General features: G+C 46.2%; 1 protein-coding gene across 2 annotated transcripts in view; it reads right to left on the bottom strand.

Moving 5' to 3' along the window:
* The window catches only part of LOC147625598 (uncharacterized), a 36,138-nt gene extending 10,517 nt beyond the window's left edge, over positions 1 to 25,621 (bottom strand). The window contains exons 1-5 of one of the 2 annotated variants that reach the window (XM_086817116.1): positions 25,384 to 25,621; positions 18,782 to 18,934; positions 16,390 to 16,483; positions 15,957 to 16,039; positions 15,698 to 15,851 (exon numbers count right to left, since the gene is read on the bottom strand). In XM_086817116.1, the coding sequence (XP_086673242.1) occupies positions 15,698 to 15,851; positions 15,957 to 16,039; positions 16,390 to 16,483; positions 18,782 to 18,934; positions 25,384 to 25,542 (643 nt within the window). In that variant the 5' untranslated portion in view covers positions 25,543 to 25,621. The remainder of the gene's footprint in view (positions 1 to 15,697; positions 15,852 to 15,956; positions 16,040 to 16,389; positions 16,484 to 18,781; positions 18,935 to 25,383) is intronic. The other variant, XM_086817115.1, reaches the window with a different exon arrangement.
* Positions 25,622 to 27,009: the final 1,388 nt, after the last annotated feature.

The raw sequence follows: 27,009 nt of genomic DNA, 5'->3' as shown, positions 1-27,009 counted from the left end.
TCCACTCTCTGAAGTCTGCCCTCATCCTGGATCTCATAGTAGAGGCATCTACCATCCTCAGTGCAAGCTCTGACAGCAATCAGGATCTCCAACTGTGTAAAGGCTCCCATCCACCGTGGGGCCACTGGCTCGAGAGGCGTGAACCACTCCTCTGTGAGTGCCACCTGAATGTCATCCCTCATAATCAGCCCCCCTCTGAAGTGACTCAGCCTCTCCACCTGGATCTCCTCTGGGAGGCTGCAGAAGGCCTACCAGTCTCCAAAACTACGTGCTGGGCCTGCCGCCGCCAATGGTCCCCAGGCTGGACGAGGCCGAGAACCCAGCATATAACCCTGCTCTGTGCAAACCGCTGGGCTCCAGATGAGCGGCTGTCTGGCCCGCTCCTCATCACAAGGAGGTCTCTGAGAGAGTCCCGGTCGCAGGATGCTCAAGGCAAATCTGTCCCACCATCCTCTGCTGAGGCCTGTCCTTCTCATCTCTATGAAGATCCATCGTATCTCTGGTGCCCCAGTGCCCCCTGCTGGGGGAGCCCGAGCCTGCAGCCGCTGCAAAAGAAGCTCTTTCCAAGGCTCAGTGCCTGGAAGCAGCCCCCGAACAATAAGCTTCCCCAATAAGGCTCTACTCTGATCAACTGGATCTATAATGCCCAAGCCCCCCTGGGCCAGCGGAAGTGTAATAACTGCCCAAACGACCTTAGCCCGGGCTGGCTGACCATCCCGCCCAGACCAAAGAAAGTTCCTGATCAGCCTCTGTACCTGGCTGATGCAAGAGCTCGAGAAGATCCAGCAAGACGTGATGTACCACATGGTCGCTAAAAGCACCTGATTTGCCACCACCACCCTCCCAGCCAAGGATAGCCGAGCTGTACTCCAATACAAAAGCTTCTTCCGAATGCTCAGAAGAAGAGGGGCAATCTGCTGCTCAGGTGACAAATCTAGTCCAATCTGGCATCCCAAATACCGCACTGCTGTGCCAGGAGGAATCCATCTAAAACCCGAGTCTGGGCTCCATGCCGGAGTGGGAGCGCTACTGATCCAAAAGGCCACTGTCTTGCGCCAATTGATCAATGCTCCCGAAGCTGCACTAAAAACCTGAAGCGACTGCTCTGCCCTCTGAAGATTGGCCTCCTGGCCATGCAAAAATAAACCCGTGTCATCAGCAAACTCAGCATCGAGCAGGTCCCCCCCCCCCCGGACTGGGAGCTGGAGTCCTCTCAAACCAACCTCCTCTGCCGTCAGATACATGCTCATAGCCTCAGCAAAGAAGAGAAAAAGAAACGAGGCGAGAGGACACCCCTGACGGACTGATCTGGTCAACTCAAAACTCGGCCCCCGTCCTCGTGCCATCAGCACCTGGCTACGAGCTGTGGAATATAGAGCCGCCACTCCTCGAATCCAAACTGGCTCAAAGCCCAGGTGAAGCATAGTGCCCTCTAAGAAACTCCAATCGACTCGATCATATGCCTTCTCAAAATCGAAAAGCATCACGACCAGGTCCTCATCGAGAAATCTAGCACGGGCCGTCGCCTCCCAGAAGGTGAAAATGTTGTCAAGGATACTACGCTCCTTGACGAATCCTGTCTGGGTAGCATGAATCAACTCTCCCAGGAAGGGCTGGATCCTCAAACTCAAGGCCTTTGCTAAGACCTTGTAGACAGTATTGAGGATCATAATAGGTCTCCAATGCCGAATATCATCTGATACTCCCTCCTCCTTGGGGATAAGAAAGATTAAGCCCTCTGAAAAGCTCTGTGGCATCGCCCAAGTGTCCAAAACATACTGAAAGCCCCTACGGAGGCCTGGCCCCAAAAGGTCCCAATAGCGCATAAAAAAGGCAGGCGTCAGAAGGACCCTCAAGGCATCAGCAAGCTCAACCTTTGAAAGAGGCTCACCCAGAACTGTACGCATACGATCTGTGACACTCCTCTGCACATGGGCCCACACAGTCTGTCTACAAGCATCCCAAGCCTCAGTGGCTGGCTCCGCTGAAAGCAGGTCTCTATAGAACTCAGTGGCAATGGCTCTGATCTCCCCGGGCTCAGTGGCTACCGATCCGTCATGCCTCCTGAGCTAGCGGACTCCTGCTCGAGCATGGCGAGGTCCAGTGATCTCAAAAAACTCCCCAGTCACTCTATCACCAAGCTGCGTCCACTGAGAGGTCTGGCGACGATAGTAGAACTCATGTCTCTGCTCCTCTGCCTCTCTAACCTCCTGGCGTGCCTGGCTCAGCTGGGACGCTGCCCACTCACATGTAGGCTGCTGCTCCTGAAGACGCTGAAGCGAAGCAAGGCTACGTCTCAACCGACGCTCCTGCTCACATGTCTGTCCCAGCCGTGTCAAGGCTGCAGCATACAAAAAAGAGCTGAGCTCGATGAGTCCCTGGGCACACTGGCCTGCTGCATCCTGGTCAGAGCTCTGGCTATCATGCCATATCCTCTCAATGTCCTCAGCGAGACTAGGATCTGTAAGTACCCTCTCTGGGATCCTCAACTGCAAGCTGGTCTCCCGTGTCCTCTCCTCAAGTGTCAAAATAACTGACGCATGGTCTGAAAAAGAGGTGCCAGCGAGAATGCCAACGGCGCCCCCTCGCTCTCCTAACCTGTCGCCCACATAGAAGCGATCAATCCGTGATAGATTAGTCCCTCCCTGCCGGCGATCCGACCGAGAGAAACTAAGACCGTCTTGAGAGCGGGAGAAAGCCTCATGCTGCCATGCATCAGTGATCCTCAGTGTCATGCAAAATCGCTCCCAAGCTGCAAGCTCCGTGCCGTGCACTGTAACATGACTGCCTCCCACCCTATCGGCCGGGTCCTCAAGCATGTTGAAGTCTCCCCCGACACACCAATGTGCGGCCTCTGGCAATGCATCCGTAACCTGGGTCCAGAACATTGCTCTGGCACTAGCATGGTTGGGCGTATAGACATTGAGCACACCAAAGAGCTCATCATGCATCCTCAGAATGACATACTGTGCTCTACCAGGCACAATGATCCCGCGATCCATAATGGCTTGCCGCCATACATCCGCAATGACCATACATACTCCTCCATGCCCACCCAAAGGGCCAAACCCTGCAGACCAAAAAATTTCCCATCTATCAGGCATCACCGAACCGTATATCCGCATCCTGCTCTCACCCAAATGGTGCTCCTGCATCATCAAAATATCAATACTACCCCCAACCAGGCATCTCTGAAGCTCCTGCCTCAAGCAACCACAATAATGTATATAGTGTGCGCCGCCAAGGCCCTGTACATTCCATGAGATGATCCTCATGGATGGCCTGCTGAGGTGGAGGCTGTCTCAGCCGTACGGCGGGCCTTCGCAAGCGGCTTGGATGGAGAATAGTCCCCATCCGAGCGGCTACGAATCTGCCCACCAGATGTGCTGCAAGAATCTCGGACCAGGCGCTAGTGGCTGTGTCCCATGGCGACTGCCTCCCGCTCAGACAAAGCAACCTCGTGTATGCATACATATCCAGGGTCACGTGCTAAGCCTGCCACTATGCGAACCACCAAATGTCGAATCTCGGAGGCATCCACACTCCCGGGATCAAAGAAAAAATGAGCCACGTCTGTCACCTCCAGATCGCTCACATGGTGAGAAAACTCAACTGCCTGAGTCTTCGAAGTGCTAAGAGCGAGATCCATAGTCCACTCCCGGTCGCTAGGGCCACAGAGGGGGAATGAGAAGGCCACCGCTAAATCAAGTGCCTCCTCCCCTCGGGCCGGAGGTATCACTACATGAACTCTGATGGGCGCTGGCTCGTGGGGGCCCTCCGCTCCAAAAAGCCGTGTGAAGGAATAATCAAAAGCCTCCGAGCGCTGTCTAGTGTCGAGACGACTCAACCGACTGCGGATAGAGGATATCCGTGAAGCCCGAATCGGCATGGTAAGTCTCCTCTGCGGTGCTCGAGCAAGGTCGGTGCTCAGTGTTCGCCGGACTGCAGGTGAGCACCAGGGAACTGCCAGGGCCTCCCGGGGAGCTGAGGCGAGGGGGGGGGGGAGGAGGGGGTGGAGAAGGGGGTGGAGAAGGAGCCGCTGCCAAAACCGGAGCGGGGACGGGAGGAGGCGAAGGTGGAAGCGAGGCGGGAGGGGGGGATGGGGGAGGGGGGGTGGGGGGTGGGGGCGAAGGAGGGGGTGCTGGCATCTCCTGGTCCTCAGTCGGCGCTGGGGTCTCCTCCTGTAGGGGAGCAAAGCTGTTCCTCACGGGAACCCAGTGATGCTGAGACTGTGGCTGCTGTTGCATTGGTCTCTGGGCGTGCTGTTGCATTGGTCTCTGGGCGTGCTGTTGGGGCTGTCTCCCTCGACGACGCCCCTGTCCAAGCTGCCACTCCGAGGTCTCTGTGGGCTGAGCAGGTGTCTCGGAGGCTGCCTGCCGAGCCGCGTCTGTGGGTGGGCCATCGGGGGCTTGCTGCTGCGGTGAAGGTCGGGGTCTCCTGCGAGAGCAAGCCTTGGCCAGGTGGCCGACTTGCCTACAGATAAAGCACTTGTTCGGGAGCCCCGAAAACTCCACTCTCTGATCAATCCATCCCCCCCCCTTCCTAGGTAGTTGAATGACCTTCGGAAGGGAGGAGATGTGCGGAACGAAAACTCTGACCAGGTACCCCAACTGCTCTGGCCACCACTGAAGCTGCTGTGGGGCCAGTCTCAAGCACCGAACCTACCAATGCTCCTAGCCTAGAAAGGAGCGGAAGGTACTCACGGCGGAGTCCAGGGAAGCAAACTGTAACATGGAAAAGGCGCTCTCCCTGCTCGGCCGCTGCTGGGTCAAAGCCATGCTGCCAAGGTCTGAAGAATGCCCGAGCACCCTTGATGTCAAGGGGACTCATAGGACCTTGGCCACGCTCTGGGCTGTCTCGAACTCGATCTGATAGTGTCCACGGCCTAGTAGCTGAACATCCAGGATCTTGCCCACATCTACAAGAAGGCGGGCCTGGAGAAGATCCCGGATCTCCCCTCTGCTGGGGCGAGTGTCGACTATACGGCAGATGGTGGAATGTGCCTGGAGGCGTTCCACCTCCGCGGCGAGGCTCGCTTCCTCTTCTGGCGAAAGAGAAAGCTTGATGGGGGTATCCTCAGGGGCGGGCGAGGAGGCTGCGGGAGAGTCTCTCTGAGGTGGGGCGGGAGGAGCCTCCATCAGAGTCTGAAGCTATGTCGAAGGCGGAGCGAATGCGGAGAGTCCTGCAAGAAACGAGCTGCACACAAAGGGCGGAGGGGGAAGGCGGAAGGCAAAAAAAAAAGCCCCAGGGGACGGAAAAAACACAAAGAAGGGGAGGGGGGGGTAAGGTGGCGAAGACAAAAAAAAGACCCGCGGGGGGGGGGGGGGGGGAAGAGAGGGCGACGGCTGGCGGAGGGGAGGCGGGGCGCTGAAGAAGGGAGGGGGGGCGCGAAGGAGAGGAGCAGGGGGGGCGGCGGGCGCTACAGCGCGCAAGCAGACCAGGCGGGGGAGGGGGAAGATACGCGAGGGCAGGCGGGGGGGGGGGGGGGGAGGGGGAGCAGACGCGTGGGCGGGAAGGGGGGGAGGGTGTGCAGGCAGCAGCGCGAGCAGGAGGAGGGAGCGTGAGCTTCAGCGAGCCGATTAAGCCTGGAGTGATATCTCAATTCTCTTCCAGGTAGCTATACATCTTAAAGAAGTTGCTAGTAATTGGTATCTAACACTTGTTACCAGGAATCCAAAAACTTGGGAGGAGTTCAAGGAGATGTTTAGAACTCAGTTTTTGCCCACTGACTTCAAGAAGAAGGTGTGCATAGAATGGGATAAGTTGGATCAGCAAGGAGATAATGTGCAAACGTACATTAATCAGTTTTGGGAGGTCTACCTCAAAGCTGCTCAATGGAGGAGCGAGAGCAACACATGAAAATGCTTCTAGTGTGGACCGAAAGGGCACATGGCTTGGGAATGCAAAAGAAGGATGCTAAGAAGAGGACCGAAGAAGAAACATCAAAACCTAAGGTTGGTACCATAGCTGATGTGCAAGTTCCACAAGCCAGCCACGACGCCAAAGAAAGACAACCATGAAAGGCATTTGGTAAGTTGAGAAATCAATCTGTGGTAGTTATGATTGACTCTGGGTCTACTCATAACTTCATCTCTAAAGAGGTGACCAGATCCATTGGCCTAATGGAGGAAGACAACGGTATACCCACTATTCCTGACACACTTTTTGGTCAACAAGCACAAGTTCTCCCTGTGAAGGATCCTTTGAGGATTCACATAGGAAACTACTTGGATCATGTGGATTTTCTCATAGGCCCTACTCAAGGGTGTGATGTAATGCTGGGAATGCCTTGGATGCACAAGGTCAAAGCTGTACCTGTGTACGGCCCAAATGAAGATAAAATCAAGATTACTCATAAAGGAAAGAATATTGCAATAGAAGTAGGGAGTTCGGGGAAACTCCATTCCTCTTGTTGGTCATGTACAGATTAAGAAAGCAATGAAAAGTTCCATTTGCAGTTATTTGGTTTTTGCATAAGAAAGTAAATCTGAAAATGATGTAAATGTTGAGCATATGAATTTTGTAGAACAATTCAATGATTGTTTCAGTGAGTCTCTTCCATGTGAACTCCCACCTGAAAGACCTGAAGACCACAAGATACATCTCATTCCAAGAAGCTCAACTCCGAATCAAGCTCCTTATTGAGTGAGTGCTTCACAACGGGAGGAGATCATGAGACAAGTAAATGAACTACTGGAGAAGGGCCTGATCCGACCTAGCCACTCTCCCTATTGCTCGCCAGTCTTGCTGGTACAAAAGAAGGATGGCTCTTTCCGCATGTGTTTGGATTACCGAGCCCTAAACAAGGTCACTGTGAAGAATAGATACCCTATTCCAAGAATCGATGATATCTTGGATACACTCAGCAGCGGAGCTTCAATCTTCAGCCGCATTGATATGAAAGTGGGTATAATCAAGTTCGGATTGCACCGGAGGACATCTCAAAGACTGCATTCCGCACCACCTTTGGTCTCTATGAGTTCTTGGTCATGCCTTTTGGTCAGACTAATGCTCCGGCGACCTTCAACCGAATGATGGGTCGGATTTTCAGTAAACACAGAAAATTTTGTGAAAGTTTCTTTGATGACATTATTGTCTTTTCACAAAATGAAGAGAAACACAAGAAGCATTTACCTATGGTATTTCAAGAACTCAGAACACATAAGTTGTATATAAATCCAAAGAAGAGTGAGTTCTTTTTGCAAGAAATCAAGTTCTTAGGGCACATTCTCCGAGCAGGTGTGCGAATGATGGATCCAGCCAAAGTCAAGGCCATTGTGGAGTGGCCAACTCCGAAGGATGTCCATGAAGTGAGAAGCTTTCTTGGACTTTGCTCCTACTACCGGTAGTATGTGCGCTACTTTGCACACATTGCTACACCATTGCATGACTTGTGCAAAAAGAGGGCTATTTTCAAGTGGACTCAAAGAGAGGAGGCTGCCTTCAAAAGATTGAAAGAAGAGGCCAGCAAAAATATTATTTTGCATCTGCCATATTTAGATAAAGATTTTGTAATACATCGTGATGCTTCCGATGTAGGCATTGGTGTTGTCTTAATGCAGGAAGGAAGACCGGTTGCCTATGAAAGCCGGAAGTTGCATGAAGCTGAAAAGAACTACTCTACCTATCAAAGGGAATTGCTTGCGGTGGTTCATGCTTTGACCATCTGGAAGCATTGTCTCTTGGGTACTACTTTTGTGGTCAAGACTGATCACCAAAGTCTCAAGTCCTTTCTTACACAGAAGAAGCTGTCACCTATGCAGATGAGATGGGCAAATTTCTTGTCCATGTTTCACTTTACAATGGAGAGCATAAAGGGTAAAAACAACTTGGTTGCTGATGCTTTATCCAGGAGACCTGAAGTTGGTGCCATCACTATTGGCTATCGCACCGACTTCGCAGTAATGCGTGATTTATATGCTACAGATGCAGATTTTTCTCAGATATGGCACTGCTTACAAGAAGGAAACATTAGGATGCCTTTCTTCCTAAGAGAAGGTTTCTTAATGATGAAGGATCAACTATGCATAGTGAAAGATTTAAGGAAAAGAGTTATGGAGAAATGCCATGCCCCTCCATTTGCTGGTCATAGGGAAATTCTCCCTACCACACAGATGATAGAAAGAGATTTCTTTTGGCCTTCTATGAGGAAGGACATTGAGGCATTTGTTCGTGAATGTATCACATGCCAAAAGGTGAAGTTTGATCGAGGTAAGTCACAAGGCCTACTACAGCCCTAAGCAAACCATGGGAAAGCATTGCCATGGACTTCATTACAGGATTGCCAAAAACTCCCGAAGGAAATGATGCCATATGGACAATTGTGGATAGGTTCAATAAATGGCTCACTTCATTCCAGTAAAGAATGCAATAGGAACCGAACAGATGCCCATTACTTATTTGGCTCGAATCTTCAAATATCAAGGGCTTCCAAAGTCCATAGTGGGAGACAGAGATCCGAGGACTACCAGTTTATTCTGGAGAGCCCTCTTTGAGAATGTGGGAACTAAGCTTGATTTTTCTTCTTCTTATCACCCCCAAACAGATGGACAAAGTGAAAATGTCAACTTACAGATTTTAGATATTCTAAAGTGCTTTTGTGCTGAAAAGAAAGCAACTTGGGAGAAGTATTTGCCTCTTGTGGAGTTTGCATACAACAACACTGTTCATTCTTCTACAGGAAAAGCGCCCTCTGAAGTAGTTTATGGAAGGCCGCACTTGCTGCCCATAATACAAACCAAAGAGAAGATATTTGCAGCTGAAGAATTTGTACAAGACTTGGACCAGATGGTCACTCAAGTGCATCAAGCCATAGAGAGATCTCAAGCCAAGCAGAAGAAAGCCGCTGAGAAGCATAGAAGGAAGACTGACTATAAGGAGGGCCAGTGGGTGCTTCGCAAGTTTGAGAAGGCACGTTTGAAGAAGAAGAAGGAAAAGGAAAGTCAATTCATCAAACTCTCTAACAGGTATTATGGACCATTCAAGATCAAACAAATGATTAATGATGTGGCTGTTCGTCTTGAGTTGCCTTCTCATTGGCAAATTCATAACGCTTTTCATGTAAGCTTGTTAAAGCCATATCATGGAGAGGTACCTTCTACTCCAGTGATGGAAGATCGACCTGAAGTACATGAAGAGACTATAGAGGTATTACAGCCTGAACAGGTTGTATATCATAAAGACAGGAAAGCAGCTAAAGGAAAGATTATCAAAAAATTCCTAGTAAAGTTCAAGAACTATCCACCCCTTGATGCTCAGTGGATGAATCAAGAAGACCTTGAAGATTATCCAGATGTATTAAATCCTTATCTGAATACCTTTCAGTTAAGGACAACTGCAATATAAGAAGGGAGGTATGTCACCCGCCTGTATTTGTCAGAAATCCCCAATTCAAAACCCTAATCAGCTTACATGGAATTTTGTATCAAGAATTTTGAAGTCAATAAAACTTGGACATGTTGTCTGACCTAGCATGGCAGACTTCATGATTGGACGTGTGTTCTTTTCCAAGGAACCATGATTGGACATGCTTCTATTCCGAAATGGAAGAGCATAATATTGCATGAATGGACATGCTTCCATCCCGAAGTGGGGAAGTATGATTGGACATGCTTCATAAGCATGATGGACTATGCACTCTTACCATTATGGGAGAGCATATAGATGGATCCAAGTGTATGGAACGGATGGTACTCATCTTAGACACATGCACAATAAACTGTTTGAAGATCTTGCATTGGATGTTGATTTTGAGAATGCTTGAACATTTAGGCATTCATCTTAAAGCATCGAGCTTCTGCATAATACTAGTTGCTGATCTAACGACTTGTATTTTGCAGGAGATTAAGTATGTTTCTTACTTAAACTACTTTCAATTTTGATAGTTTTACAAGATATGTACTTTTTAAGTTGGAGGTCGATTTTGAGGCCTTTCCCTTCATCTTTTGGGAAAATAGAGACTGGAATCGGAATCAGAGCAATCAAAAACCCCTCGGGCAATTTTTATTTTTATTTTTTTTAATTAAAAAAATATTATTATTATTTTTTTTATTTTTTTTTTTATTTTTTTGAGGTGACGTGGCGACTCACCCAGGACATCTCAGCAAATGTCTCTTCAGTTGCACATGCAAATTCGTTTTAGAACTTGAGTTATAAGCATCTCTTTCTATTTTCCAAAGAGGGAAAGAGAACTAACTCTTTCTATTTGTTGACAAAGGAAAGTTTCCCACGCAAAACTAAACATGTGTAAAAGTTTCCCATGCAAACTAAAACATGTGTAAAAGTTTCCCATGCAACCTAACATGTGTAATCTTTTTCTATTTTGAACTAAGAAAGCTTTTTAAGAAAGGAATTCACCTATAAAAGGAGGTGATTTCCTTCATTTTGGAGGAGGAGAGTTCATGTAAACTTGTGCATTTTTGAGAGTAGGAAGGCAAGAAGACTAGCTTCTTCTCTACCAAGTGTAGAGAACCATTTTTCAAGAGAGAAGGCTATCATGTGAAGACGGAGGTGCTACTCAAGAAGAGGCTTTGAAGAGTTGAAGAAGAGCTTGCTGATTTTTTTCATCAAAGGACTTCACTCTTGTGAGCACCCTTGGCACAAGAGAAGATAATCGATTGTGTGGCCCATTGGTAGGCCACTGGGGTGGCACACAGACGGGTGAGTTTCTCCAACACTTGTGTGTGTGGTAGGCCACCACATACAAACTAGGAGATTCCAAAGGCTTTGTTTTCTATTTTGTTTGATGGCGGTACCATGCTGATTCAAATCAGCCCATATACTTGTAAAATTCTGGCGGAATAATTCATATTCCTGGAAGAGGCCCGACCGTTCCAGGTCTATGCTGTGTCGTCTCTCTCTCTCTCTCATTTATTCTTCCATCTATTTGGCTCAAGTATTGTTGACTGAAAGTTCACAAGTTTTACTTCAATTTTCAGCCATGGTTAAAAGTGAACTCACCAGGATCCCACAATAGACGCATCAGTGGCCAGCCCTCCTATAACCATAAACTCCAAGATCTCTCTCTAGCCACTTTGGCAGGAGGTTGGTAGAAGAGTCATCTATGGTCATGGAACCCAATCACTCTCACCCTCTATAAAGTGCTTCTGTTGAGGTTCTCTATTGAGAGCCAGGAGGCAGGGAGAGGATTGGGGGGGTCGGCTCAATTTGCCATGTGGCCCGATAGAGAAAGTCATAAGGGTGCCTCCATCTGCACTAGGGACTGCCATCGAGATATCATGTCTGGTAAAAAAACCCCACCAACTCAAGGGGAGGTGGTGAGAGCCACTCAGGAGGGTTGGAGCAGTCGATGTTGAGGGTAGGTCTGTCTTTGCCTTGGATCCCAGCTATGCACCTCTCTTGGGCCTTTGGCAGAAGGTGAGCCACTCTCCAAAAGACTAGGCCGATCCCTCGGTCAATGCGCCCCATAAGATATGAGGATGGGAGCCAAGCGTGTGGCCGTTCCCATAAGATGTGAGGATGGGAGCCAAGAGTGTGGCCACTAATCAAGGGGTTCCAAACTAGCGGCGAATTGGGGTACCTCTCAGAATCAACTGGAAAGACTCAACTAGTCACCAAGCCGGGGTAGCAGATGAGCTAACACAAAATCCACACGACTTGTGCTAGTTGATCTCTGTGCCTGAGGCCCAGCAAAAGATCTCAATTGCATTTGCAAAAACCTCTAGAGATTCTCCACATCTCCGGTGAGGTAGGCCACTGTCATCTACTAACCGAGGAGCTCATCCCGAAATTTTAAAGGAAGCCTGAGGCCTTGTAGTGAGGCGCGTAGTCTGGTCAGTACCTTGCCATGTGTCATTCTCTAGTGTGTTTGATTGGGTCAATAGATAAGGCTGCTTGCCTACAAAAGCATGTACTTGGTGAATCTTCAACACAGTCAATCAATCTGATCATTGAGTCATGCAATCACCGTCGCTCTCTAAGGTTCTCTCTCTCTCTCTCTCTCTCTCTCTCTCTCTCTCTCTCTCTCTGCTACTGCTCGAAGCAATGGAGTTTCTTGATCCACCATAGCTTCTACACTGGAGTTGCACAGCTCTACCATGTAAACTGACATGGTATGCTTCAGATCCAGATTGCGTGCCTCACCCATCTACTTCAGTACAACTTGTGTGCTGCCTAAACACCGTAGCAGCCCGACCTGTTTCTCTTCGACATCTTCTCCATGCTGCCGGCTCCTCCCTAGTCTTCGCTGCACACCTTGACCACTGAGACCGTTTACAGTCTGGTCACGTCTTCCACTAGGGGGCGCCATCTCCACCTTTGCAGCCATGTGGACACCCTATGTGCCCAGGATGCTTATCCATTTTCAATCATGAAGGTGTTTGAGCCTTCATAGCTGTCGCTGACTGAAGACCGTCACTGCAACGTCAAGCTCTATCAAGATTCGACGCCGTCCGTCATCAACAGCACCATCAATCCACCGCAACACGTGCGTGTGACACGTGGCAGGATAAGATCGACAACTCCAATTGCGCACTTCACCAATCGGGTGCTCATCCAATCGGCTCATCACTGCCTCCTGCAATTGCCAGTCCCGTTCTCCAGTTGGCAATCATCAGGTCTAATTGGCCCTCTTCCAATCGGCACATGCTCTGCCGTTCACTAGCGCCTCTAATTCGCATCCTCCTATCGTTTGATCGCATCTACCCCAGTCCGATCGTCCCAATCGTTGGGCTATAATCGCTTCGATCAATATTGCCTCCGATCGCTCGATTGCAATCACCAATTGTCACGATCGCTCGATTCCAATTGCCGCAATTGCTCGTCTCCAATAGTGCCGATTCCTATGATCTGCAACAGTCCCGTTTATGGGGTATGCAGATGGGTGTAGACCTTCTGCCTATTGATTCTTCATGGGCGTTTTTGCCACAAGCATTGCCAGGCACCTCATCATCAAGAGATACATTCTCACAAGTGAAATCATCATCCGTGCACGTGACCCATGTCTCAGAATCATGGAAACGCCGCCGTAAAAGGCATCTTGTCACATCGACACTCTTCCAAGCGAGAGATTCCTCTTCCTTGAATAAAATTATGTGTCTTTTTTTAAATGTGTATCATGGGTTATCTGCCTAGGATGTCCCCCAAAATGAGATGTAATAATCTCTTGTGTGTTACTTCCTATATTTTCATTGTGTTGTCTGCCATAAAAGGCTCCACTCCCACGTCAACCTTGTTTAAAGCAAGGGGGGTTTATTGTGCACGAAACCAATGGCCACTAACTCCTAGTGCAACCTTGGCCTCTGAGTCTTTGTTGGGGACAAGCTACATGAACCCCTAAACCATGCATGTTAAGCCTCTAAACCATGCTTGTGTTGAGCCTCTAAGCCTATTAAGGCCATGCTCACCAACCTATAAGCCACATTACATGAACAAGCCAAGTTCTTACCAAAATTGAAGCACATGTTTTCTTGACTAGTGAAGGTTCCTCATCACTCCCACCTTCACTCCGAAGGGGGGTTTGTTGGGTATTTCGAAGCTTCATGTTAGTGTACCTGTTTGTGTCAACAGCCTCTAAAAGGGCTTAAATATGTGTGTGTAAGTGTGTGTGAAACCTCTCTTAGAGTGGATAAGATAAGTGTGTATGACATATGCAGTGATGTCAGTACCTTCCCATGTGTCATTCTCTAATGTGCTTGAATGAGTCAAAAGATAAGGCTGCTCGCCTACAAAAGCATGTACTCGCGGTGAATCTTCAGCACAATCAATCAATTTGATCATTGAGTCGTTCAATCACTCTCTCTCTAAGCTTCTCTCTCTCTCTCTCTCTCTCTCTCTCTCTCTCTCTTCTGCTCACAATGATGGAGTTTCTTGACCCACCATAGCTTCCACACTAGAGTTGCGCAGCTCTACCATGTAAACTGACAATCGCATCCGCCACAAAGAAGATGATGAAGCTCTTGGCATATTGAACAAGAAAGTGGAAACCTGTCACCTCAAGCACCTTGGATAAGGACTTCTGTGAGACCAAGTAGAGGGCGGAGACAACTTGGACCCAGGTGGCAGGGAACCCCATCCTGCACATAGTCCTCTCGAGAAAGCCCAATCCACCCTGTCGTAGGCTTTCTCAAAATCCAAAAGAAGAACTGCTAAGTCTTACCAACATAAACGGACCGTGGTGATTGCCTCCAAGAGGAGAAGATGTTATCCAGGATGCTCCTATCCTGGATGAAACATGTCTGCGTGCCATGGATCGGATCTGAGAGGTGGGGCTCTGGCTAGGATTTTGTAGGCTATCCCCAAGAGGGTGATAGGTCTCCACTAGCGAATCTCCAACATGTCACCGCCCAATCAAACCCTCTGCCATTCTCTCTAGCATAGATCTGGAGATCATGATCTCATTGAAGGCCACTCGAAAGCCGCCCTCCATGAGCTCCCCATAGCTCCTCAATCCTCCTACAGATCTCTGGCTTGTGGATCAAGCTCTCAGGTATGCGGAGGCTCTGCTAACCATCATGTGACATGCAAATGGTTTGAAAAGAAAGTGCCGACTAATATACCCACCAAACCGCCTCATCCACAAGCCCAGTCATCAACATAGAAACCCCCCAAACCGAAGAGGTTGGGGTGTGCACTCCTCTTGTCAGATTTGAATAATCGCAAACTCCCCAACCTACACCCAAACTCCAAGAGATGCCAAGGGTCCTATATTTCTGATGGTGAAGAGAAGCTCTTCCCAAGCCGCAAGCTCTGCATCAAAAACGGTATCTTGGCTACCACCAAGTCTACTGCCAAAAGAAGTTGCCCGCTAACTGAGATACATACTATGCCCTGGATCCCAGGCAGGCTGAGGGCGGGTGACTAATAAGTGTGGCTCCCACCCTACAAAATCTTCATGCATTTGCAAGTACTACCAACGGACAAGTGATGCTCCCGAAGAAAGAGAATGTCGATAGAGCCTCCCACTAAGGCTCTTTGCAGCTCCTCGCGAAGGACCCCACCTAGAGCAACACTGCGGGTCGCCCAATGCTTGAATGTTCCAAGAGACCATCCACATCAAAGGGTAGGGACCTGAAGGTAAATGAAGAGGATGACCTCCAAACTAGAGCTCTCAAACTCACCATCCTGGTTCTCGTGGCTTGATCCTCCAAGCTCGGTGCGGCCCAAAAACCAAATGTGAGTAACAATGTCTGTGAGGCACGGGTCCCCCAGGTGATGAGAGAGCTCTGACACCTATCCATGAATAGTGGAGACAGACTCTGAACTCCACTCTCGCTCCATTGCCACACTCAATGGAAAGGGGAAGATCAGTGCACCACTCTCAGGAGTGGCGGGTCTAGATCGATAAATGATGACACACAGACTCCAAGAAGGGCCGAAGCCTGCTGAGAAGACCATGACATTTCAATCCCAACAAGAAACAGATTTTCCATGTCATTATAAAGGTGGAGACACTGCCTCATACATGTGCACACAAGCACACAAGCAAACTCCCTCTATTATGGTTGTGCAATAAAGCATTTGTATTCCACCTTCTGCTCATGGATCTCACAGATCGATCACTATGTAAGACAGTACGTAAGGAAGCCACAGGCCCTTGTGCTCTTTTGTTAGACAATAGCAATCCTTCCTTTGACACACGTTTATGCATACACAAGGAGTATTCAATCACTCAGTAAAGAACTTATTTGCTGCTAAAGAAATAGCTAAAGCAGGGAGTAGATCAAGCATGCTCACATACATTGATTAAGGCTAGCCTTTGATGCCCGATATGAATACCAACCACCGAGTAGATTATCTCGAAGGGACGCCACTTTACATGTTATATTTGCAACAACCGCTGCTTCTCTCTTACTGCCCTCGCCCATTCCTGTTTTGAGTAATGGCATCATATGCTATACAATCAAGAGCATGTGAGGCCAGAAATTGAGTTATGATCATATGCCAGACAGGATACAAGAACAATTCTTCTTGAAAACAAAACACAAAATCCCCTTTACCTTGGCAACAAGAATTGGACCAACTGCATTGATTCTGTAGGCACGCATCAAATTCTCCGGATCCACATTCACTAGCTTAGGCTCTGTAATGATGTCAAGAGAGCTCAATGAGAGGTATGGCAAAGGTTACTACTTTTAGCTTCGTAGACAGAAAAAACATGGTTTCCCGGAAAGGCAGCAACATAGTCTCTTCTCTACCCATGATACATGCTTGCTCTAGCAAACTCAAGACGCGTTCCAAAAAAGTTCTGGTTTTTCAAAACATTTCTTTTTAAAAAAATCGTTTTTGTAAGTTTTTGCTCTCCTATCTATGTTTGTTAACTTGAAAAGTAGAAAAAAAAATTACCATCTTGTCCTTTAGAGTACATCACACAGCCCTATTATATATCATGATATGAAGATGTACAAGGGTATCTCATGGTATGAAAATTACCTGGCTCCATCACATCAGGAATATGAAGAACCCCAGCAGTAGTTACCAATAAGTCCAATCGACCAAACTTGTCAGAAATCTCTTTCGCCACCGCCTGGAGGAAAAAATCATCTCTCTCTCTCTCTCTCTCTCTCTCTCTCTCTCTACACACACACACACACACACACACATATATATACGTATACACACATATATAAAGTCCCCAACCCAATTATCTTTGTAATAATTTTTATTTTGTTAATAAAGTTGATTGCTTGGCCAGTTTTATCCATGGATATGTTTACACTAACGGACTCAAGTGGTATGATCCCCGAGTCTAGGTGTCTTAGCTCAAGTGGTAAGCAAGTGGGTCATGTAGAACACTTGTGCCTGTGTGCTATGGTTTTTTCCAAGGATAGAAAGAAGAGTGTGGCGGAATCACACATACAGCACACACGAGCCATAAACTACTGCTTGTATCATGTACAAGAAAGAAGTAAACCAACTGGAATTCAAGTACAAAATGTGGCTGAGAGTGAAGAAGTCAATTTACAGCCATGTGACCTACTCTACACTCTTGGGTGGCTAGAACTTTGCTTACAGAGAAATGCTCTGTGAAGAACACTAAGGAAAACAAATGAATATGATGATTTGTCTACCCATGTATATATGTACACCAATGCTCCTACTCGGCCAATAGTATTATTGTCGGCCACATGCACCCCACTACAGCGTCATCGTTCCCGTGGCAATGCCACATGTCACCTGTGATGTCCGATTCTGCCTGTCAACTGCTATTTGATGACCAATTGTGCCCTGCATACTCGTAGGTGTGTAACATTCTCCCCTGCTTGCATCGCAGCTGTCCTCAGTTGCATGTCCTCTTGATAAGCTCTCAACAACGGGCAAGACTCGTCCATGAACTGATCCTCATCAAACCAGACTGCTTGCTGGATTGGGTAGCCCTTGAACTTGAGGAGATACTAGAGCTGCTTTCGACTAGAACCTTTCTCGTACTGGTGAAAAACAACCTACTCCAGTACTAAGACCTCCTGTAATCCTTCGTCATCCACCAACCTGGGTTCATCCTCATCTGGTTGATTGCTCAGCCGGGTCCCATGATACTCTACAAGGTTGCTCAACTGAAACATCGGATTGATTCTCCAATGGCTCGGCAACTCCATCTTGAAGACTACATCATTGAGCTTCTTGATAATCTTGAACGGGTCTTTTCTTCTTCGGAGCTAGTTTGGGCGGAACTTCCCCAAACTATTTGAGCCTCTGCTTCATGACCTTCAATAAACCCAACTCCTTCTTTTGGTCTCGTGGACTTGCTTTGTTTGCGCCTTCCGTATTTCTTCCTGAACTTGTTGCAATAGCTGATGCGTTCTCTTCCATTGCAAAAGGGAGGCTTTTTATACAAGTTCAAGAACACCTTCACACCCTTGTGCATATGGGATAACTCACACACATCCTCTCTGTCCTCTAGTCTTCAAACCCATTTACAACTCATGAAAAGCAGGCAATTGACCCCTCTACAGATACCCTGGGTCATAAGAATTCACCATTCCGATGAATAAACATACAAAGAAATACATAACCAATCCATATGTGTGTCACCTAACCAGTACACCTGCAACCCAAGTACAAATAATGACCGTAATCAACCAAGTGCATAAAAAGCACCCTACACCAAGTTGGGTCATGCGCCTCATGCCCAGTTGTCGTGGCTCCTAACCTAACACACCAAGGGCGGATCTCACCTTCCGCCTCCTTGGCTCCTAGAACTTACTCACACACATGTTTGATGTCAGGGGTCAAATCCCAATCTTACAATCCATCATTCCATTTTATACACACAGAAGCCAAGTGAACAGCAACACCCTGACTTTTTTGGCCATCACCAACGAGCCCCAGCTGGCTCTCAACCGATACAAGATCCGCCAGGAGAGACTGACCGAGACAGGACTAGACATCCCCACCGAGTGAGCACTGCACGCACTCAAGGATCATCCAAGAAAGAGCATGTCCTCTAGAGAGCCGACATCCCCGAGCCCGGAGAGACTCTTTTTTGTGCGTGTGTGCACGCATGCACAAGCATGTGAGTGTGCATGTGAATACATGTGTCTTAAGTATACACAGCATGCGTGCGCCGTGTATGTACATTGTATATGCATGTGTATGCATAAGAATAAGTGTAAACATCAATATCTATACAAACCAATCAATCAAACAATATTACATCAAGTACGGAGTCTCAGCAAACATTTAAAATTATCAATACACGAGCACAAGTCTAGCAATAGATCTGACCTTAAAAATTTACCAGAAAATTACCATACTAAAAAACTACATGCAAAGGATTAAATTACAGACTTTACAGCTCAGTGTACTTCTAGCACTTGCACCATACCTGCATTGTGTCCTCCTCTGTTACATCTAGCCGTAAAACAGTCAGCTGAGATGGATATTGTTCCTTAAGCGCTGCAAGATTGTCTGCAGAATCTGGAGTTCGGCATGTCGCAACTACAGGTGACTCTGGATGCTTTGCTAATAGTTGCCTTGTCTGCAACATAAAATCGTTTCCTTTCATTCAATCTATGAGACAGCTCCAAAGTATCATGTGAATTGATAGCAAAAACAAGTATAATAATTGCATGAGAAAGACTTTGCAACATCCACAAATTACAATTAAAAGAACTCTTTGAAGGCTTAACCTAATGTGGTCTTTGCACCGATTCCAGCACTAGGAGCTCTTTCAAATTGGCACTTCCAATTGTGTGTACCTAACTAAAAATCCTATCTAGAGCATCATCATATCACCGGAACCATGCAGGCTTTCTTAACAAAACATCTGTATTTTGTGCAAAAGCTGAAAGGTTGCCCTATCCTTCTAGCAAGTAACCCACAGTGGGTTGCCTGCTAATAAATGGAGATGTATGCAAACCCACATTGTCTCGGTATTGAAAACTTGTATCTGGAATGTACAAAGACAAAAGTGAAGATGTGCCTTGCCACTGTGGTGCGCCTTCAACGAACTCTTCCACACAATGCAACTGTATGCATTCATCAACTTAATCTGGCTCATGCATGTGCTCCCTGCCTATAGAACATTGCTAACTCTATGACATGGCATGATATCACATTGGAATCCGTTTTCATTTTCCTTTTGCTGTTTCCAAAATCGATTTGCAGGTTTTTGTTTTCCTACAACTTTTTGACAACTATGGTACACAGACTTTCCATTTGCAAGCCCTTCCTTTCATTAGATCTGAGCATCTCATACGATGCTTTCCTCTATACTCGCACACACATAAGGAGCTAAACTTTGTGACCTGTACCCAAATGCGCACACCTCTCAGCCAGTTTTAACCTGCAAAACTTAAAATATATACTAATGGACCTTCTTGGAGCCTGGAGGGCCTGGCTAGCTCACCATCCAGCCATGGCTCCCCTTGATAGCACTCCAAGGGCCAATCATCATCCAAACGCTGGTGTCCCCAAAGGCATACAAACCTTAAGGTGATATTTCCCCCATCCTCACACCTTTACAAAGTCTCTTCACCTCTTGCGTACAAAAATGACACTAGGCAAGGACATTGTTATGGCACCAAGTCCAATGATATAAAAAATCAATTGATCGGAACAATCGATGCTATACACAGACTTGGATGCTTCATCTTTGCAATTGCCTCCCTCATCCCCAATCCCCAGAAAAGACACCACATCCATTGCATTTATAAAGTCCTTGAGATCATACATGCAAGCATTTTCATTAAACCATCCAAAAGAATCTCACTTGCTCATTACAACTCACGGACTTGTGTAGCAAGAGCATTTTCAGTAAACAAGAAAGAAACTTGCTTGTGCTTGAATACTTCTAATAAAAGTTCTCCCCACTGTTGCTTGAGCTCCCCATTGCAATCCAATGGACTAAAACTTATTGGGATGCAAGTCATCTAAGTCTCAAATGTTGTTGCACTAGATATAGTCATCAACCAAAGGAGAGCCAACTATATCAAAAAAGTCCCAACAAGATGAGGTATCACATTTATAGTAGGACCCATGGATATGTACATCTCTCTAGCCACTTGATAATTGCTTCGCCATCAATCTTCTCGTGAACTTTTGAGGGTGAAGCATCTTCAGAGAACGAGCTTTGCCACTTGTGCTACTTACAAGAAAGCCAAATAGTAACCCTAAATACCGATCCAAATCCCTCACCAAAGCTCAAAAAATGTGCCTCGGATAATGGCAATAATGAAAATCATTGTGATCCTAGCATTCCAGGGGCATCCATTATACTTATTAGATAGCTTGCTTCCAACCTTCTGATCGTTGCAAGAGCCTCATGGAGATTACTTGATCACTTTGATTGAAGCCCCTAGCTCCCTCAAGCTCATCAAACAAATTTTTTTGTAGACTAATGTCACATGCACCCACTATACTAGAGGTACCACGTGAACATAACTGTAGAGTATGTCGTCAAGTTATCTTTTGGATGAGCATTGACCATGTTGTGAGCCCTAGTAGTTGCCATTACGATAGGTTATCTTTTGGATGAGCATTGACCACGTTGTGAGCCCTGGTCCAAAAACAAGGCTAGTTGCCATTACAATAGGTCATAGGTGGTGTCAGTCGGTACGTCGTCCCACACACAATTACAACCCACTTGGATTAATCTTTGTACAAAGTTCCAAGCAGCTTACTAGGCCATGAGCTGGGTGCTGGACACAATCAAAATCATGTCTAGAACCATTAGGACAAGTGCAAGGCTAAATACCCAAGTTGTGGGCCACAATGGACAACAAGGCATGTGTGTTTTTAGCTTCAAGCCGAGCTGGACAGCAAGTGGATAGCCTGGACAGGTTATGGGCAGTCTATTCTCGCACAAGATGCCTAGAAGGTCGTGGGCTGTCGGCCAAGCCTTCAAGGAGTAAATGCACCCCTTTATGCATTATTTATTCATTTTAGCTAGTCCAGGACTACTATAGAGCTGCTCGACTACTCAAAAGGGGTCCTCGTACAAGACCCCTTGGCCCCTCTCATTATTCATCCCATCAAGTGAAGGCATCAGCCTTCCAATGCTCAGGGAAGGAGATCAAGAAGCCCACAAGCTGTCAAGATGTGCAGGAAAGCAACATGGGAAATCATCCGAGCCATCCCTAGCACAGTTAAGCAACCCGGCGAGCATAATTACCAACCGTCAACTAGAAATAGCCAACATAGCTTCGCAGAGGTCTAGATACCCTGTGTAACGTCACTTTATACTTAGTTTGATCCAGTAATAACTCGTGGGGCCTTAAGTGGGTAGACTGGGACCCAATTCAGTGCTCTCTCTATCTCTCTCGCTCTCTCTCTCTCTCTCTCTCTCTCTCTCTCTCACACACACACACACACCCACACACCAAAGCTTCCACTGAAGATGAACTTCTATAGAGGTCACTTCCTCATGCTCATTTGAGGATGGATTCATCTAGAAACCAGGCTACCTGAGTGTTCACATGTCCCATGGATGCCATGCAGATTGCAATTGGCCAGATACGAGTTTCATCCCACCACCTTGGAGTGGGGACAAGGAGAGTTGAGCGCATCTTCAAAGCCACAGAGCTCATACAAAGACTAGGAGAGGAGAGGAGAGGATCTGCCGATTATACCACACACAGGCTGAGACAGAAGAGTATTACATATATCGCTACACAGTATACTATGAGATCCGCATGAGATTTCACTCTCTATTCCATGAGGGGTTTGGCCCACTTTCCAAGATCATTGACTTCCCGGACCAATACTTCCTAGGATTGTTCCTGCTCAAGCGGAGCAAACACAAGGACATTCTTGAGAGCCCAACTACCCTGCCCCTCCCTCGTGAGCCAACCTTCACCAGCTTCTTCTGGACCCAAGAGGAGGACACCACACAATGGGTCCACCGCCATTGAGCTACCTTTCCACGTGGCGTAGCCAAGGGAGACGATAGACCTCTCTGCCATACTCATTAACCCCATGCTTGATATATTGGAGAGTGGTATACCATCTATTGGGGGTTGATGCTCCTCTCATGTTTCATGTTTGATGCTCCTTGTATTCCGAGATGAGATTTCCGTGGATATTTTTGTATCAGTCCAGTGAGATTGTTATGCTTTGTTCTATTTATTATCTATTCCATGATGAGATGGACATTATTGTATCACTTTGGTCTCATAGGCCCATTGGGTCATTCGTAGGTGCTTGATATAACTTTTTCTCTTCCCAACACCATCGTTTCCATTCATAAAGCGGGGGACCCCACGGATCCCAATAACTACAGGACTACCATGGTCCGTCATAGTATGGCAAAAATCTATGGGGTAGCGCTTGAGGAGATAATCAACTCTCTAGCACAGTATTTGGGTCAAATGGCAATTAATCAGGTAGGTTTCAAGATAAATTTTTCCACATTGGACCATAAAATCTCTCGACAGGCTCTCATAGAGGAAGCACAATCACAACGTAAGCATGTGTATTCCTATTGTAGACCATTACTTACATTCAACATGTATACTCCCTGGATAGATCTGGGTCTTGGTTCCTTGGGTCTACACCTTCCCATTAATAAGCTCAATCATTTGAATAGATCATAGGGAAGAGTATTCTTAACATTAAGGTCACTTTACACTAGCTCTTTAATTAGCAATTGGATAAGTGTGTCACGATTAAGATTCAATGATATATATACCTTCATAAGGTCAGAAAAATCTGAACTTACGAATTGAGAGATTTGAGAAAGAAATAATAGTGAAGAAGGACAAAGACAAAAACAAAGCATTTGAAAGATCAAAAATAAATAAACTAACAAACCTAGTTACTAAGAAGAGGAAATCAAAAGATAATATCAAACGAAGACTTTTAATTAAAACAAAAAACAAAAAACAAAACAAAACAAAACAAAACAAAACAAAAACAAAAACAAAAACAAAAACAAAAAACAAAAAACCAAAAACAAAAAACAAGAAACAAGAAACAAGAAACAAGAAACAAGAAAACAAAACAAAACAAAACAAAACAATTACATGAATGAAAGAAACTTTAAAAAATAAATAAATAAATAAATAAACACACACACAAAAGTATACACACACTTCTTCTTAATAAGAACTTAAACCTTTTGAGCTGAGATACTAGACAACAACACAAAATAGCAAAACAAAGAACTGTAAACTCTAGACCTAAAGCACTAAGAGCCAGAAGCTAAACTTTAAAAAGACTTCAACTCAAAAGTGCAACCATTAACTCCAATGTCTGTCCGAACATGAAGTGTCGGTTCATCAACTCTATCATGCATAGCGTGGACAATAAGCTATGACATCCCTACTCACGTCATCAGTACCCAAGAGCAGGTGCAAGTTTGTATAAGGTTAGTCCAAAAGAACATGCTTTATAAAACCAGCAAACTGAGTTTCTATCACTCTCCGGAGGTGATAGAAAATCAATAATTCACTGATAACTAGCACGAACACACAAGAACAAAAGGAAACTAGAAAGTGAAGATTAGCAACATAACAGTAAGGTTGATCCCTCCCTCAAATTTCTTATATTCCTATGAATATGTATACAAGCCAGTAACAATTTGCACCAACCAACCTTCCAAAGCAAGGAGGGCACCAGTGACTTATTTCGAATTCTTTGGGTTTGATTAGAGAGGCGATTCGCATATAATAGCAATGTTTGCCAACTATACCGGCCTTAAAATTGTGTCATGCCCTGATCTCAACTGACATGGGTAAAACTTCCAGCTTTTGGACTTTGCCATTTCCATATGTTGTCTGTCAATAAGGCTGGCTTCAGATGCATCCCCCGGGACGCCATGGACTGCTTGCATGGCGACTCCCCATTCATGCAAGATAGTTGTCCACTATTTATAGTAGTCACAACTCCCACAGACATGTATGCAGCTGGCCCATCATTTGTGCCAGTCACGGCCATGTTACTATCCAATGGATGGAGCAAAGACATTGCAGACAGCCTCCAAAAGCAAGCTAGATCCCACCCAAGTTTCATTAGCTTTCACCATAGGGTCAACATTCCAACTGTGCTAGCAATCTCACACTGCAGGTAGGTGAATGAATGGACCAAAAAGAAGTGATGGCGTATTCTATATTAAACCATTGAAGAAGCGTGTCACACTACAAGCAAAAAATGGTCGAATAAGGGTAAGAAGCTGCATAGATATTCCATAAACCCAATGAGGAGATAGCTCACATGGTGAAGGACCAATAGGGTTCAAACCCCCCTTTGTGCTTTCGCGGCAGCATCACCTATGGGCGGATAATTAAGTGGGCGGTGAAAATCAATCGAAAAAAAAATTTAGAAAAAAGGGAAATCCTGCAAGTTAGATGGCTCGTGGAGTGATTGGACAGATCTCATCCGAAATGGATGGTGTGAGTTTGTCAAATGCTTGAGAAGCTGCAGCGCGTAGACCATGTGTGTCAACCAAGTTTGTTCAATGGTTGTAATTGCAATGTCAGGAGAACTGCCCACAGGAATGCTTCGAGAAGCGAAGAAAGGAAGCACCCAAGACCATGCCACGAGGTCTGCCATCTCGATAAGAACACAAAGGATGGTCCAAAAGCCTTTCCTATGGAAGCCTTTGGGCATGGATTTCTGGCGTTCTCCTTGGCTTTGGCAAAAGGCCATGGTTCACCAATACGGCCCTGTGTAGACATTTTTTCCCGGGAAGGATGGGAGGAGGCAGACAGGAAAACCTCCTGGACATTAGCAGCTTGGTGACCTGTGCCCATCAGCGCATCTGAAGTCCTCCCTGAGTAAGGAATTCAGGATAGGGTTGGACCAGAAACTGTTGCATAATCTGATTAATCTACTTAAGTACATGAGGGTTTCATATGGGGGCAATGCTATTGATAAGAGGAAGTTGGTAACTGCCCTAAATGCAGAGACGTGGGCAAGGGAGAGTACCCGTTACTATGAAGCACATAGGAAACACATCTTACACAAACACACACACACACACACACTTACAAGTTCCAGGCCAAGACCGCGTGAAGCGCCGTTAACCAGAGAAACGGGCTGAGGATAGCGAGCGGGAGAGTCCGTACAGAATGGAGCGGCCCTTGCAGCAGTACGCAGTTTGTGTGCAAGCGAGCGCAAACTCGAGCGGGGCAGCATGAAGGGCGCCATAGCTTCGCTTTCTTCAGCTTGCTTACTATAGCGGCGCCAAAAGGGTTTTACAAGGGTTTACACTTCCCAAATGTTTGAGAACATAAAAATAGGGCTTTTCCCGTATAGCAAAACTTTAGCTTGAGTTCACTAACGTTGTAAACTAGTGTGTTTTTTTAGATTTCTTTGGTAAACCATTCAAGTGGTGATTGCCCATATAGGGCTCCTTTATGTTCTCCGAGTTATCCTCCTTCGTCTTCTAGATATTATTTCATGTGTTCTGTGTCTTGTTTTTGCTTTCCAATATTCTAGAGCGCTCTGCTACATAATCTCATTAGCATGCATACCATCTCGCTTCCTTTTTCAATCATGCTCTTGCCTATAATTTCCTACATCATCACAATTAGCTGTAAGTGCATGCCTCTTGGGATATCACAACCGTGGCTTTTATTTCTCGGTAGGTACCCAGGTCACACTCACTTCATCATCATTCAACCTCCATACCTGAATTTCTCGATGAATCCTTCAACGATTGTAGCCTTTCCACAAATAGTAGCCCCTCCAAATGACGACGTATACATGAACAATGTTCATGGTGTTAAAAAGCGTGTGCGAACGTCAAGTATCTCTCACTTTTTCAAATTTTATTATTTTACATGCAACTACCCCCATCGAACTGTGCAACATGCTCTAAAGCGCAACTTTGGTCTCCTCTCTCTTCGTTCACTCCATCAATGTATCACTCTGTGGAACATTACATTGCATAATGAGTAGCTATTGTGGACCATTACATGAGGAGAGCTTCATTAGCAACACGATTAAGGACTATTGATGATAATGGAGCACTAACAACCCATGGGTTGGATTAGAGCAAAAACATGATTGCTTTATTCATAAAATGGAGCCTCTTTTATAGGCACATTACAAGCATAAGGAACCAAGCTTGATTCCCCCAAAATCCTCCACTGTTCTCTCCTTTTGACCCACTTTTCTCTCCCATGAATGTAGGCCTTCAGCTAGATTTAAGGTGGGCTCATTTGTTCTTACTCCCACTTGATTTTGTAGAGATTCCAGCTAGAAATTATGGCTTTTACTTGCTTATTGCCTTTTACAAAGCTTGAATGACTCTAAGGTTGTTTGGGCTAATACGTGTTTGGCTAAATAACTCCTCTTGGTGAATGATGGGTAATGCTTGCACTCCCAACATTCTCCCCCTCAAGTGTTATCCATCACTTTAACATATGGATTTAGCCTATTTTGATACATGGTTTCACCATTTTAAAAATGGATGATGTTTTACACATAGTTAGAGGTGGCTTAAAGACCTTTGGTGTTTTTAGAATGCCCAATCGTCTTTAGCAAGGGTTTTCCCTTCTTCTAAGCTTGAGGCAGGTTCCCCGTCTTCTTCATTGGGCGGTTGCAAAGTTTACTTGAGACTTCTACCTAAAGAAGTTATCCTTCTCTAATTGATTGTTGGTCCTCTTGCAG

Source organism: Cibotium barometz, chromosome 23, assembly GCF_041138505.1.
Source record: "Cibotium barometz isolate CiBa-2024 chromosome 23, ASM4113850v1, whole genome shotgun sequence".
Lineage (NCBI taxonomy): Eukaryota > Viridiplantae > Streptophyta > Polypodiopsida > Cyatheales > Cibotiaceae > Cibotium > Cibotium barometz.
This window is presented reverse-complemented; position numbering and strand designations above follow the sequence as displayed.